Genomic DNA, 15,956 nt, shown 5'->3' with positions numbered 1-15,956 from the left:
TTATTGGTTTTTATTGGCGGTTGGCATCCAAAATGTTGCATTGCCGCCATCTACTGGATTTAAATTAAAATCTCCACTGACTAAATAAAATAATAATAACCCCTTTTCCCACCCATTTCCCACTCTGCCATAACTTTTCTATTTTTCAGGTGTTTGAGAAGAAACTAAAAGCTTTTCTCAACAGCTGCTGCACATCTTCTCGAGAAACTCCCACAACATCCAGAAATCTCCTTTCTGTATCTACAATTATGTCAATTTTCTCAGATTTTCTCCCTGTAGTGGTTACAGCTACTCTTACATTTTTAAGGTGGAACCATATTTGGCTTGCAGCCGCCATTCAAGACAATCAATTAGAAACAATATTTGAGTAAGAAACATGTTATTCTCTTCCTTAAATATTTTGTCTCATAGCTACTAAATTAATTTAATTAAACTGTGTGTTTTGATAAAGGTGTTCCATGTATACTGTATATATATATATATATGTATATATATGTATATATATATATATATACATATTTATCTGGCTTCAGCATTTTGGCAAATGTTTAATCTTCTCACAAGTGACTTGTGAAAAGTTAATTAAACCTTTGAACCAAAAGAATATTCACTTGAACTAAGTTAAACACTCTTAAAAAAAACACCTCAACTTGCTAAGACTTGCTAAGACTTTTACCTCGCTCATTTTAAAGCTTATTTTAATCCCAGGTCATTCATGACAGGCATTATCTGGCTCTGACGTGGCAAAACTCGTTTTTCCTATCGTTGCTGATATAAATACTGCACTTACAAACTCCTGGAATTTAGAAATGTGGGGGCTTTTTTTATATGGAGCCTCCAAATGGCAGTAAAAGCTTATCAGAGGAGTCAAAAATACAACTGGCATCAACAACATAGTGTTAAAGAATTACAACTGAGGGCAATATAAAACTTTCCACTTGGTTAAAAAAAAAAAAAAAAAAAAAAAACATTTCCAGGGCTTTGGAGATGATATACATCTTATGTATTTTGTTTAATTTTTGGAAATCTCATATACATTTGTTATATTGAAAAAAATATATTGGCAAAAGAAAAAATATCACATTTCGGTTAATTACCAGGGTAGTGCATTTACACTACATAGGTCAGAGTCAAGTCAAAGAAACAATGACAGGGGAACTGTCAATTTCTTCATTAAGTTATTATCATTTTATTTTGTTTTTCAACAGCTTTATTGAAACAAGAACACAATAAGTTTATATCTTCATGAAATTACACATTGATATCGCAGCTATCAGCGTCAGAGCAGCAAACTGAAAGCACAAAAAAGGCAGACCTTAAACCGAATGGCGCACGATCATTGGCCCGTGTGAGCATCCGTCAGGCCCTTGCCCCGCCCCTTCCCCCCGGACCAAGCTCGGTTGTCGGGTTGAGGAGGAGTGCGGTTGGAGTGCGAGAGGGTCGCGGCCGCGATGATCTGACAGATGAAATAGCGATTTAAAAAAAAAACAGAAAGACGGCGGGCGTCCTCCCACACAAAACAATGTTCCCCAAAGGCAAAGGCACCCCGGTGCCGTCGGACGGCCAAGCGCGAGAAAAGTAAGCTCAGAAACGTTTATTATTGTGTATTTTTTCGCCCCGTAAGTTGCTCTCTTGTTGTTCGCTGGACAGGCTAGCAAGAGGCGATTTCCTCCTGCCGAGAACTGAATTGAATGAACCGCCTTGTCTGCTCGCCATTCCTCCCCTGAGCTGCGTTTCTGCTACCTTTTTGGCTTATTGCTGCCTCTTTACACACCTCTCCGACCGATTCCGTGTGCAGTTTGGTTGTGTTTTAACCGGCGGTTGGTTGTGTCATTTTTTTGTTGCGGTTATTCAGTCGCGATCTCGGAGAGGAGAAAACAATAACATCGCCTTGCTGCACAGTACATTGTTTTCTCTGTTGAGCTCTGATAGGCTCCGTTTTTATTTCCCTCAGCCCCATCAGTGCCACCAGGATACTACTATACCTAGCTATAATACATAGCAGGCTGGTGGTGTGTTTTTATGTTTTACATCACGACGTTAAATTATATTGTTGCTTTAGCACTTTCTCCTCACCTCCTCATTGTAGTGAATCTTTACAAGGCTTGGCTCCCCATTTATTTCTTTTATGCATAGGCTATTTGGCAGCCATTGTTCAGAGGGCCTGTACCCTACTCTAGTCACATATATTGTGCCAGTAGAAGATGTTTGACATTTATTTATGTTTTATATAGTTGGACATGTTTGTTGAATCAACCCTAATATTATGTTTTGTTTTACACAGGTTGGCTCTGTACGTCTATGAGTATTTGTTACACATAGGAGCACAGAAGTCTGCACAGACCTTTTTATCAGAGGTATGTGGAATTTTGGGCAAAAGCTCAACCATAGTATCCCCCCCCCCCCCCCTTTTTTTTTTTAAACAGTAAATGGTTAATATTTTCTGTAAATCTGCTCCACCTGCTCACATACTGTATTATTTTAGCAGCAACAATATTAGAATGTAATATTGAAATCCCTCTCTTCCTAGATACGATGGGAGAAAAACATAACACTCGGAGAACCCCCTGGATTCCTGCATTCCTGGTGGTGGTAAGTGATAATGCTCTCATCTCCCTGTAAACATGTCCAGGGGTTGTTTGTGTGGTTTTGTTTGCTTCATGACCTGTCTTGTCCACAGTGTATTCTGGGACTTGTATTGTGCTGCGCCAGAGAGGAGAGAGACATGTGACCACTCCAGTGAAGCGAAAGCCTTCCATGACTATGTGAGTAATGCTTACAAGGGGACTGTTGCACATAGAGCTCTGTCTTCCGATAAAGAAGACCACAACTTTCCTATCGAGGCTAAGAAGTAGTTTAAATAATACGCTTGGGATTGTGCAATGAGTCAGATTTTTTTTGGTGGGGGGCGGGAGCTATTACACCAAAGTGCTCATAATCTCTGTTCGTAAACACTCACGTTCCAACCAAATCATCCACATTCCCCATCAAGAATAATACAGATGCCGTACTTCTGGTTGTTGTGATTCCCTTTCGGCTTTGAGATCTATTGATATTCACCCTAAAATTATGTTTGTCTGATTTCTGCTTTTTTTTTTTTATATGCTTTCTTCAGTGAGTTTTGCACTTTGTTTTAGAGATGCAAGTCAGTTGGAGTTCCCCCAGCACCTTTTGTAGCTGTATTTAACTACAAAATGCTATTTTTATTTTTCTTCTTCTGAATTTACGACCGGTCATCTTGCCCAGTTGGTGGGTTGAATGATGCATCCAACAAGGAGCTTTATAGGCTTCTGGGAAACTGATGCTGATGTCAGCATGTCCTGAGTTAGACCTGTCAAGTGCTCACCCCCTTAGCCACGCTGAAGCACCCTGCTGTAGTTGTAAAGATGATAAAGAACCTGCTGTGTCCCTTTTTTACTAACTCTGCGACTTTAAACATACATCTTGATTTTTTCCAGCTGACCTGATCTGTTGAAGCTCAGGTACATGTTGAAACATATTACCTTCAATGACATAATCCTAAAGGATTTGAAACTGAAAAACTGTAGAGGCAGGTCTCAGATCCAGCATTAATGAGATGACGCTCAGGACAAATGCATTGCTTATCTTATAATAGCGCTTCCATATTTGCATGTCATGGGTGTTTTGCATCTTGATAATTATGCAGCTTTGGAGATGGTGGTGTCTTCATGTGCTGCATTGTGTCCCCCTTTGAGTCAGCATTCAAACAGAACATCAAATAGATCCTGCTGTGGATCAAAGAAAGTGTGAACTGCTTGTCAGTGGCTTTTGTTGTTCCCATCCTTATGTCCCTCTGGCCTTATCTGAAAAGATTTATTAGATGAGCACTATGTAGCTGCTGTAAATAAATAAAAAAAATACTTTTCAGGTTTTGCTGTATCAGCAGAACCAAAGAAAGACAAAGTTCAGGTATCCTCTCAGGCACACTGACACTCAGCCCAGTTTGCAGGGAGGACGGTGATGTATCAGGCAGGAAGGGGTTAAAATGGAGATGTTGGTCCTGCTCTTGGCAGATAGGGTTGTCAGGGTAACAGGCCTCCTGATCTGGCAGGTGACCTGGGAGCCAGGAGTGAGGCTACAGCGTGGCTCTGCCCTTTCAATAACCACATTCCTTATTATTCCAACTCGTACGGACAAAGGAGGAGTGCAGTTTACTTGAAAAAAGCCTTTATTCAGCCAGACACTTGATGGTAATTGAATGCAATATCTTTAATTGCCCTGGCTTGCTTGTTTGGGTAGAATTTGCGTTTTGTATTGTGTGACTGTACCTTAAATCTGTGGAATAAAATATATCTCAGAATGCTTCATCTGTTTTCGGGGTGGAAATATCGTGTTTTCAGACATAAAATGCAGAATATTGTACTCTTAAAATTTTCTGTTATAAGAAAAGCTGTAAGAACAACTGAGCTAAAATCATTTTGCAGTTTCCCTCAAATTATAATGGACCAGACCAGTTTTGAAAGAATGAACGACACAAAATAAGCTGTTAGATTGCAACCCTTGGCTTGACTGAGGCCATTTTCATAACATGGAAAGCATTAAGCAAATGAGGGAACAGTGAAACGTCAGTCTGGGCAGTGGGCTGCTGTGGTGTGGAGCTTTGAGAGTTTCTGTGCGGTTGCTTCTCCCCGACATCTTGTGGTTGCCCTTCGCTCTGATGTTGTTCTCCTTGTGTTCATTTGTGGATATTGGGGGGTCAGGCAAGTGTGTGTGTGTGTGGACAGTACTAGTCCTTGGACCCTAGCCTTTGTCTAGGTGTGGGGGAGGTGAGTGCTGCTCTGTTAGCCGGCAGCGCTCGTAAAGCCCTGGTGTATTCACGCTGGGCCTGACGAACGCTCCCCTAGGGGCCCGGTCGCCATGGCGTCAGCGGCTGATTGATGGCTGTCACGGAGCTGAGGGGCAGATTGGAAAAGGAAAGGGGAGTGGCACTGTGGCATATGCCCAGCATCCACCGCGCAGGAGCTGAGGGAATAAAAAGAGGGGGTTGGGGAGGAAGAGAGGAGGGAGATGAGAAGTGGAAAGGGACCTGCTACGGTAGAAGTAGCTCGAGAGGCAGAAAGAAAGAGCGTCCAGTCGGGATCCAGAGTGGGTTTTATGATGTTGATTAATGGTTAAACATTTACAAGCTAAACATAAGGGCTGGTTTCTTTTTGAGCGTTGGTTCCAGTGGAAGAAGTGAGGCTGTTAAGAGCAGGCTGGGTCAGGAGCCGGTAGTTGGGTGGTCTGTGCTGGAGACCAACCCGCCCCCCCTAGATGCTTGATGCTTGTGTGCTTTTAAGTACACACATGTACACACTGAATCATGGTGGATGAGTGTGTGGATGGAGGGGGTGGGGGGGGTAGTCTGTCTTAAAGGAGGTCCCCTGGGTAGTTGTAAGGAAGGCCCCAGACAAGAGCTTCATAGCCCGGGGCAGGGCTGACACATCTGCCCTTTCCTGTACCGGGGAGTCTGTGGAGAGACGTGGCTCGTTTTAGATGGAAAGCAGCATCGGACTGTTTGGGACAGTCCAGCAAGCACAGCTGTGTGCTTAAGTGGGACATGATAAGGATCTAACATAACATGCCTGGGAACCCGCCGTGCGCGTTGCTTTTCAGTCTAGCAAACAGTTTTTTACAGAGCTAGGTAGATTGTTGACATTGTTTTATTACTTCTTGGTCAATACCGTTTAAATACAGCTTTGTTTTACTTGATTACGTCTTTGCAGGCCTCATTCCAGGAATGAGTGACTTATGGTTAGAGGAACTAAACAAAGTGCAGTTTCACTGTTCAGAGGCCAGACAGTGAGATTGTGTGAGCTTAGACTACCTGAGTCATACGCCATGAGCCATAAACTGTAGATTCATCTTTATCTATTCTAAAGAGAGTAACATCTGCCTTCATCTTTCAGTTAAAATGAAACACAACACGCATGTCTGGAGAAGTGATTACTGCACTTTATTTAAAAAAAAAAAAGTTTAAATACCAGGAGTATTGGCAATTTATATGCCAATCAAATCTACCAGAATGAGAATGAATATTCTTAAAAGACGAGCTTTAATTAGTTCATGTATTGAGGATAATATCACAGCCTGTTCTGAAGTTACTGTGGCCTTCAGTGCAGATATTTCTGACACTAATTCATGTTTGCAAGACAAGTTAAACAAGTTTGTAGCGATAATGACTTTAACCGATTCTGTAAAATACTGTTGGCTGCGTGTTAACAGTTCTACAAATATAAAGCCTGGGACACAGCTTATCTGATGCACATGTTTTTGTGGTTAACATGGAGATCTATTACAGGAAGGCTACCACAGACCATATAGTTGTTGCTATGACTCTAAATATCAAGCCAGGCACATTGACTTTTGATGAGCATAAAACTTCCTTTGTACTAACTTATGTAAAGACGTAAAAAAAAAGCACAAAAAAGGATAAATTCTGTTCCTGTGACACTTTCAAATATCATATGATGACAAGTGAGACCATATAAATGTAAAAACAAAGCGTATAATATTAAACTCGGCTTTGTGACAGATCTTTACGATGTTTAAGAAGGATTAAGTTAGAAACCAGCCCTTATTTGAGCTTAAAAAATGTACAAAGGCTATATTTAAATAAATTCTGTGCTCTGCTAAAAGAAATAGGAATACTACAATGGGTTGATTCTGTTGCCAGGAAGTCGCAAAGTACAAGTTATCATGAATTCGCAAAAGAGGTCAGAGCTATGAATAACTGTATAACCCCTTTACCATTTAATTTAAACAGGGCGAGTGACTCAGATGTGATTGTAAGGCTGTGGTAGAAGCATTATGGTTGGTTCAACTGTGTGCAGAGCAAAATGATTACTGTTGATGATGTTGACTGAACTTAACCATGCAGGTTAGATGAGGAATTACTGTATTATTTCTTCCTGGTCTGTAATGGTGTCTGGCAGTCTGCAGGATGGGATCTTACTTCCATTCTTGTTCAAATTGCACATGAATGACTTGTCTGGGCAGTTCAGTTCTTGCAAAACAGGTTGTGTTTTATACATGCAGATGATTTGGTTATTTTCTTCACGCACTGTTGCTCTTCAACAGTTCAGTATACAATCCCAATATGGTGTAGACTTTGACATCACTTTCAATGCCAAAAAGAACAATTTAATCATAAGTAGATGAAGAAACGGTAGGAAATATTTCCGTATTCGGTGAAGATGCTCTTAAAGTAAGCACTGTGGTAGGTTTAAAAAAAAAAAACATTAGTATTCAAAGACTTACTGACGCTTGCAGTGATGTCATGATAACGTGTGTGTGTGTGTCAAGATTTTAGATTTGAGCCATGTGATCGTCAGCAGGAATGTTCCCACATGTTGGGCAGAGATAAGAAAAGTAATCAATAAATGTATACGTGCAGATTGGATCAGGTAGAGACAGCGTAATTGATCCATTAGTAAAAAGCTGAAAGTTATGCTTGAGTGATGTGGTGACTCTGGTGGTGCAGAAGTATTTGTACATTTTGAGGATGTGCGATAAGTTTAATATGCAATGCTTTGTTTGTTTGTTTATTTTTTTGGCCTTGAGATGGTGATGCTCCTTCTGTCCATCACATCAACACAGTGCTTTTTTTGTGACCATGTGTATGTATGCGCTTTGTGTGTTGTTTATCATATTTAAGTGTGTGATTTGATTGTTTAAAATGTGTCCTGAAATAAAGTTACAAAGTGGGACTTGAATAAGGCCCAGTAGATTCACCAGTATAAAATTCTGGTGCTGATTGTGGACATGTCTCCCCTCACAAGAGGTGATAAAATCAAAGTGAAAAGTACAAAGTGTCATCAGTGAGTGAGCACAGTGTTTCTTACACCTTTGGTAAAAAAGCATCATAAACCAGCCAGGTCACCAAACATGTACATGCTGCATTTAGCAGGATCAAGTTTTATGGTTTCTGGGTGCTAATTTTTTTTAAAAAAGTAGGTACAAGAAAACCCAGACACTTGGCCTTTTTTTTTTTTTAAAGGATTTCTCTCTCTTGAGATCCACCTCTTACATCTTGCTGATTTTTCTACACAGTCCAAGACGAGACGTGACTTCTCCCTCTGGCCTCACTTCTCTCCTTGCTGAGGTATTTCACAGCGGCAGCCTGAGGAGATATTATTAGGGAAGGTGCAGTCGATACCAGGGAGTGTGTTGGCTATTGACCAGTGATGTCTGTAGAGCTTTAGGGCTCCGGACAGAGACGAGGAATGTTTGTGTATATTCCTTGTTTGTGTACATCTACACTATAACCTGAGTGAGCTTCGCATTAACAAGATGGGACTGAAGGGAGCTTCTCTCGTTCTGTTGCTATTCTTTGGGAGCTAAACCCCACAGCTCTGAAGACATTAGCTCATCTCATATTGCTTCAGCTACAGGGAAGAAAAACTCAGTCAATTAGGAGCGTGAGACCGAAGCAAATGGCACATTAGTGAATTAGGGCTGCGGTTTGAGCAGGAAATCGGCCCAGCGAGCCCCTGCTGTGCAACAGCACTTTAGAGCCACTGACTCAGTGAATCCTTCTGATGCTTATCTGATCAACTAGATCCTGGATCAGCAGAGCTTAGAACCCTCAGTAACGACCCCATCAATACCCACAAATGATGTGGTTCCACTGACCAACTCCCTGACTCAGGGGTTAAATGACTGTTAAACAGTAATTACATGGCATTCAATTCAAATTCCTAATTGGAACAAAAGCTTGTTCACCAAGTAATGTTCAATCCTGGTCTGGACGAGGGTCATGAAGTCAGGTCAGATGGTGCTCATGAACACATTTAGATCAACTGTCAAAACAGGTTTAACCTGCGTCACTGTGTTTGTCTAAAAGGGTATTAAATTCCTCAGATGTGTCTCTCTTGTAGACAGCTTTTTCAAGAACCTCGTTCACAAACGAATAAAATAAAAAAATTCCTCCATGTTCCATGTGTGTTCTGTGATTGCAGTTTGTGATATAAAAAAGGTCAAATATTACCAGTCAGCGTATGTTGTGCAGCACAGTAACAGGTCTCATCTTTTTTTTCTTAGAGTGCAGCAGCAGCCCCCAGTCCTGTGATGGGAGGGATGCCCCCTGGTGACGGCATGCCAGGAGGACCAATGCCACCTGGCTTTTTCCAGGTCAGTTCATCACCACACTGATACTATGTGTTACTGTTAGGAATACTTGAGCCCACCCCCATGTTAAGTATTTTCATTTGCTAATTCGCTTCGACAATTAACAATTATCAAAATCGTCGTTAATTAAATTCCCTGTGGTTGGACAAATTAATTAATCGACTGATCGTTCCTCTAGCTGCTGCACCGCTGCAGTTTTGTAAAATCAGGGTTTTGTAACTGTAGTCTCTACGTTGGTGTCTGTACTGCTTTTATCTTGTGTTTTGCTTCACTCTGCTCAGTGAACTTGTAGTACACATCATAAATGTTCTGTCTGCCTGGGCCCCTCCAGTGCTGTAAACACGTAGGCGTGGTCAGGCCGTTTTTCCTAATGGAGAAATCGAAAGGTGCAGCACCTACTGTAAATCAATATCTCATGAGGATAAACTCTTGGTAGCAACTGTATGGAACTGGCTCTAAGAGGTGACATTAAATCGCAATGTTTCTCCGCCTCCTCTAGACCAAACTATCCACTTTAATTAATTAATAATTAATATTAAGTTAATATTAGGAGAGACGTTTTGACATTGATATATGAGTGTACGCACACTCATACTTTCCATACCAGAATCCATTGGAGGAGGCTCAATTAGACCCCTCACTCTCTGTTAGATCAGCAACATTAGCTACACAGTGCCGGTGTTTAGTGTCATTATAAAGCTAATTGCATAGAGCTTAATTGATGCTGTTAATTCAGGGAAATTAGCACTGATAACATGCTGCATGCAGCAGGCTTCTTAATGTCTTGACTGACAGGCAAAAGAGCCCACATCCTCTCCATATCTCTGTCTCTTTTCTCTCATTCAAGGCTCAGTCATTTGCTTGCTCTTCTCTGCGCAGTCTCTCTCTTTGTCTGTGTTTGGTACATGAAAATGAACATCTTATGTTTGTACATTTGTAAGTTTTTTTTTTGTTTTTTTTTGCGCCACACTTTGGTTCTCGCACTCCAACTGTCCTCTGCCCTGCAGTAACCCTGCTTCTCTCTCTGCCCCTCTTTTGTCACTTCTGTTTCTCACTCCCCCTTTCTCTCTTCATCTCATCCTCCCCTCTCTCCCTCCTCTATCTTCCTCCTTGCCTCTTCATTTTGTGCGATGCCACAGGGTCCTCCTGGTCCCCAGGGCTCTCCTCACCCTCAGCCTCCTCCCCCTAACAGTATGATGGGACCTCACAGTCAGGTAACGCTCCCTCTCCCTCTTTCTCTCTCTTTTTCTCTGTTTTGCTATCCGCGGTCATTTGGGAACGCTGGTTCTCAGTGCTGATGCTTCATGCTTTGGCATTCGTCTCAGCTTAATGCTTTATGCTGCTTTCAGTATTCACACAACATGCAGATGAGAAATTAGTATAGCGCTACATTTTGAGAGATGTGTGCAATTTTTTAATTGAAATCTCATGGAGCAATGTTGTTTCTGTTGTAGTCCTTTATGTCGCCTCGCTTTGCCGGAGGCCCAAGAGGTCCCCCCATCAGGATGGCGAACCAGGTGGAGCTCGCACACACACACATGATGGATGCAGAATATTTAATATGTATATAGAACTGCAGTGTCATTGAGTCTTTGTGTTTTATCCCCTGTAGCCACCAGGCGGAGGACCGGGCCCTCATCCCATGTTGCCTAATATGGACCCTACGCGACCACAAGGTGTGAATCAGTACTGTTTTCACTGTCGTACATCTGTAGTATAGACGTTATTTCCTGGCTACTCTCTTCATATAAACTGCCTTTATCCCTACAGGCCATCCTAACTTGGGGCCAATGCAGAGAATGAGCGGCCCCCGAGGCATGGGCCCTATGGGGCCTGGCCCTCAGGTAGGCTACTCACATATATTACCACTGCTTTGATGATCCAATAGTCACTGGTCTTTACTAGATGAGTTCTGATGATCAGGGAGCCTCATTTGTAATGTTTTAGTAAATTTTGTACCAAACAAATCCAAAGAAATGTTATCTCAGAAATCACCATACCAGCGGTTTGTATGGATGTTTCTCCTATTAATGTGGTTTGAATCCTTAAATTCAACTTAGAAATGCTGATTAATCATTCACAGATATTTTTTTGTTGTTGTTGCCTTCTCAGAGCTTCGGTGGTGGGATGAGGCCCCCACACAACACCATGGGTCCTGGTATGCCAGGAGTGAACATGTGAGCCTTCAGTTTATTAGTAGTATATGTATTCTCACACAAGTGTTTCAACTTTAATGCAATGTCTTACTAAGTTTTATATTGGTCTTACCATCTAGGGGCCCAGGGACCGGTCGGCCATGGCCCAATCCCAACAATGCCAACTCTGTGAGTGCTAATGTGTACACACACACACACACACACACACACACACACACCCAGAGAAATGCTGGTTCAGATTGCAGTCAGATCTCTTCTCAGAGATGCGGAGGTCTAATGTGTTCCAAAGTTCTAGTCTGGGATGTAATTGTAGTATTATGTGTCATGGTTTCCACAGACAGCTATAATAGTATTAGGATGATCAAATGATGAATGATGACATTTTGAGGTATAGAAAATGGTTTGCATTCCCATTTCTGGTCTGTAACGTTTGTGTTTTTCTTCCAGATGCCTTACTCATCACCCTCTCCTGGTGCATATGGGGTGAGGACACATCTTAACTCAAACATACTAAAGATATCTCACCACATAATTTCAGGACAAATAACATTTTCTATGAGCTTTGACATGTACATTTGTAATAATCTTTACAGGGAGCATCTGGAGGAGGAGGACCCCCAGGAACTCCTATCATGCCCAGCCCTGCAGGTGAGTACATCCCTGACTGAAGCATTTAATCACCATCCTTTTCATGTACTACAGAGTACCAATTATACGTATGATTGCACTTTTTCCAGACTCAAACAACTCGGGTGATAACTTGTACACCATGATCAACACTGGACCCGGCAACCGAAATAATGTAAGTTCCTTTTTATTCCTCTCTTCATTCGGGTACTTTTTTAGTCATATGTTGTGACTGTATGAACCTTTTGCACCAAGCCTACCATATTGGTGTTGTCCTGTGTCAAGCAACCTGTTTTAATGACACACTTAAAGGTCAGGGTCAGACCTGAGGATTTAAAGTGGGAGGACACAGGAAAACAATGAAGTGACTGAGGTATACAGGGTGTGTTGTTAGCGTCACTGGTCATTATTTAAAGCTTCAACCATTAAACTAACACCTGGCTATGGTTTTCATTTTAGCAGTTTGTTGAATATTGATACCCTCTATATACACTTTTCTGTCTAATCAGTGCCTAGAGATGGTAGGATGGTGAGGTTATCCATGCAGCAATATAAAAATATATACAAGCCATACATATATAGCATCACAGTAAGGTGTAAAAGGGCTTGCATGACCTTTTTTAAACTGAACTTTTAATATTCTTGTATCCATTCTGACGTCTGCCATGTGATTAAGTTACTGACTCTGATCAGGACTGAAATTTATTTAACTTACAAGTGTCCTATACCATCAAATAACTCACAGTGTATGCTTTAGTTATGTATCTTTCTCACAATTAGACATAAGCTATAAGATAAGATCCATCAGAACTCAGACACATAAACTCAAGCCCCTGTTTACTGCTGCTTGATGGGAAAAGCTTATAATGGGAAACACTGGATATTTTTTAAAGAACTTGGCTTATTTAAACATTCATTTGTTTGTTTAAGTGTTAATAAAGCACGTTTTACTTCCTTGTACACTGAATCATTTTCACTATTCCTGGGTTGCACGATCCACCCAGGTATGTACAGAATAGATTTTAATAGAAACAAAACAAATGCACTGGTTATACTGGTTCCATTTGTGTATTATTTGGTACTGTCACTCTCTCTGAGCTGAAATGAAATGAAAGTTTTCTTCCCGTTTGATCACTCAGTAGTGAATGTTACTGATGACTTCCAGTTGTATGCTAACTGTGCTGTGGAGATGTGGTAAGTCCGTGCTTTCTTGTTTCCCCTTCAGTTCCCTATGGGCCCCGGCTCTGACGGACCCCTGGGAGCCATGGCTGGGATGGAACCACACCACATGAATGGGTCACTAGGTAACACCACCCGCTATGATACACTTTACTAACACAACACAGAAAGGTTTTGGTTGCATTATCACACTTGGAAAAAAGGATTTTAGAGTGTACTTTTGTCCTCCATACTAACTTTGTTATGGTCATGGAATATAAACCTTGTGTTTTTTGTATTGTTTCATTCTTAGGCTCTGGTGATATGGATGGAATGAACAAGGTAATTATTGTACATAGTAAGAATCTTAAGTGAAATAGTATGTAAAATGAAGTGTTGTACATTTACAAAAAAATTATTGTGTACTCTTCGTTTCCAGAATTCCCCAAACAATTTAAGTGGCATTAGCAATCCTCCTGGGACCCCAAGGGATGACGGGGAGCTGAGTGGAAACTTCCTCCACTCCTTTCAGAGCGAGAACGTAAGTCTCTTCAGCCAACGTCCCTGGATTGTTGGTGACTGTAACAGTACTGTGATGAAGCCAGAGGTGGAGCTCTGTCGACCACACAGTGAAGCCTCAGTCACAGCATATTAGCATCACTGAGTGTAGCAGCACTGTAGAGAGTAAACTGGGTGTTTGATCAAGGACTGTTTAGTAGGGAAAAGGTGTGTTTTAACCCTCTCTTCTCTGTGCCACTGTAGTACTCTCCAACCATGACGATGAGTGTGTGACCCACCTCCACCCTGCCCAACATTATTTGCCATCATTCCGAGGATTTGAACTCACTATAGGACACGGCCAAACACATCAGCACCGAATCAGGGACAGGCGCCATTTTGGTTCCACACTAACGTCAGAATGCTGATCGGAGAAAAATCAATACGGCTGGCGACTACTGCTCCTTGCTCAAAATGAAGGACAATTTCTCCATTTATCACAACCCCAAGTGTGACAAAACCAGCTACTGAAAATGCATACATGACACGTTTTATGTTCTTTGCAGAGCCCCCCTCCCCCCCCGCCCCTCCTCCCACCTCGCCCATCCAACCTCCTCAGCCCTAGAGCGAAGAGGGGAAAAAAATGGTTGAAGTTTACCTCTTGTACTTTTTAATTATTGCTTTGTGGTGCAAGATGTGCAGGAAATGTCTCCGCTTTTCGTCACTTAAAACACTGGAGAGTGTGCATATGCATTGTGAGCTTGGAAAGTCTTTGTCTTGTCATTTTACTTATCGCCATGCATACTGTGTCACAAAAGTCAGTTGACATAGGACTCAGAATTTGCCTTTTACTGTGTGGCCACCTTTATGAAATGTAATATTCTTCCCGATGCCCACCCTTCTATTTAAGGAGGTTTTTAAGAGGACAAGATGTGAAAGAATACAGCTTTTTATTGTGACGACCTTTCACAGTATGTAAGTGCTCAGATGGTTCTTACAATGTCCAATTGATTGATCCCATTCGATCAATTTCAGTCTCTTACTGCTGACAGCGATGCTACTCTCCGCTCTTTGCTGTTTCGTTTAAACAGCCCGGGTTGCTGTTGCGTTCTGTCAAGGGAAACCAGACTTCGGCATAAGAAGAAGTGAGTGCATGAATGCTGAGAATCTGTGTACAACATACTACCTAGTGCTGCTCTTCTCTATGTGGACACCTGCTTTAAGATGTGGTGTATATCTCTTTACCTGCCTGTGCTTAACACTCTGTGCTCTTCATCATTGTAGCCTTCTGTGTTCTTTCCAGTTCGGTTGATTATGATGAAACGGCTATGAATGAGCTGCCCATTTTAATCTCTCATACATATTGGTTGTTCATACTTTCCTTCTGTATCACCGGTCGTCCCATTGGCCCTGCCCCCCCTCCCGCCCCTTCTTGCCCACCCACGCATTTTTTTATATTTTGATACAATCTTTGACTACGTATATTGCCCCAGTTATTCAGAGTTAGTCAAAGCTTTCTAAACTGATTCTAGTAGGCATCATTATAAACTTAGCAGCAGTCTTGTAAATGTGATGAGAATTTTTTGGTTTCTTTTTTTTTTTTTTTCCTGTGAACATTACGCATTATACACATCTGTCCTATGTTGCCTTTATTTGCTGATATTTTTTTATTTCAAATTGAGGAAAGATTGCTTGTTAATATAATTTTACAATAACTTAACTTCCTGTGTGGGTTGCTTTATTTTGCCTGAATGTTGATCCATGACATATTAGATTTACTGACACACATAGCATTCAGCTGATGCATGAAACGGTGATTTACTGAATGTTTTTTTTTATGTAAAAGACCACAAGGGATCCATCTTCATCTTATATGTAGTACACAGTAGTACACTAGTAGTCCCTCTTTACTACTACTCCACTCACCAGATCACTGATCTCCTCATATATTAGTGCCTATAGTAGAGCCAGGGGGTGCTGCAATCCACAAGACCAATAAGAGGAAATCCTGGAGGCTTTGTGGTAGTGGAAATGCTCTGGAGGTCACACTGACCCTGCTGGGGTATTAGGCAAGAGTGTTTAAGTTGTCAATACTTGCCTTTGTACAGCTGTCAGTGGATATGTCAAGGGTGATTTTGCTATACCTACTAATTTACTATAACCTTTTGTGAGACTTTCCTCACTTAACATTCTTAGATGACAACAAATCTCAACATAGCAGGTGCTGTATCAAAAGTACACAGAATCATTTTTGGTTGCATAGTCCCTTTATCAAGACTGTAAGAAAGACAGTAGGTCATGAAAGACCTTTATTCCCACATTCCCCAAGCAACATCATCAGTACCATATATGCAGATCATACAAGAGAAAATATTCATTTTTCACAGG

At 41.4% G+C, this 15,956-nt stretch overlaps 1 protein-coding gene across 2 annotated transcripts; it reads left to right on the top strand.

Moving 5' to 3' along the window:
* The first annotated feature begins 1,399 nt into the window (after positions 1–1,399).
* On the top strand, positions 1,400–15,288 carry ssbp3b (single stranded DNA binding protein 3b). 2 transcript variants are annotated; one of them, XM_042417756.1, is made up of 18 exons: positions 1,400–1,578; positions 2,285–2,357; positions 2,531–2,592; positions 2,681–2,765; positions 9,043–9,132; positions 10,269–10,343; positions 10,584–10,646; positions 10,742–10,805; positions 10,900–10,973; positions 11,242–11,306; positions 11,405–11,453; positions 11,733–11,768; positions 11,879–11,933; positions 12,023–12,087; positions 13,138–13,216; positions 13,384–13,412; positions 13,510–13,611; positions 13,833–15,288. In XM_042417756.1, exons 1-18 carry the CDS (start codon positions 1,523–1,525, stop codon positions 13,860–13,862), a joined length of 1,152 nt encoding a protein of 383 aa, XP_042273690.1. In that variant the 5' UTR covers positions 1,400–1,522; the 3' UTR covers positions 13,863–15,288. The 2 variants fall into 2 exon arrangements, with proteins under 2 accessions (XP_042273690.1, XP_042273691.1); XM_042417757.1 differs by lacking the exon at positions 10,269–10,343.
* The last annotated feature ends 668 nt before the right edge of the window (positions 15,289–15,956 follow it).

Source organism: Thunnus maccoyii, chromosome 7, assembly GCF_910596095.1.
Source record: "Thunnus maccoyii chromosome 7, fThuMac1.1, whole genome shotgun sequence".
NCBI classification, from domain to species: domain Eukaryota; kingdom Metazoa; phylum Chordata; class Actinopteri; order Scombriformes; family Scombridae; genus Thunnus; species Thunnus maccoyii.
This window is presented reverse-complemented; position numbering and strand designations above follow the sequence as displayed.

Coding starts and splice junctions, on each gene's coding strand:
- ssbp3b (XM_042417756.1), top strand. CDS start 1,523: ATGTTCCCCAAAGGCAAAGGCACCCCGGTGCCGTCGGACGGCCAAGCG. Junction 2,766..9,042: donor CGAAAGCCTTCCATGACTAT/GTGAGTAATGCT, acceptor TTTTTTTCTTAG/AGTGCAGCAGCAGCCCCCAG. Junction 10,806..10,899: donor GGACCCTACGCGACCACAAG/GTGTGAATCAGT, acceptor TTATCCCTACAG/GCCATCCTAACTTGGGGCCA.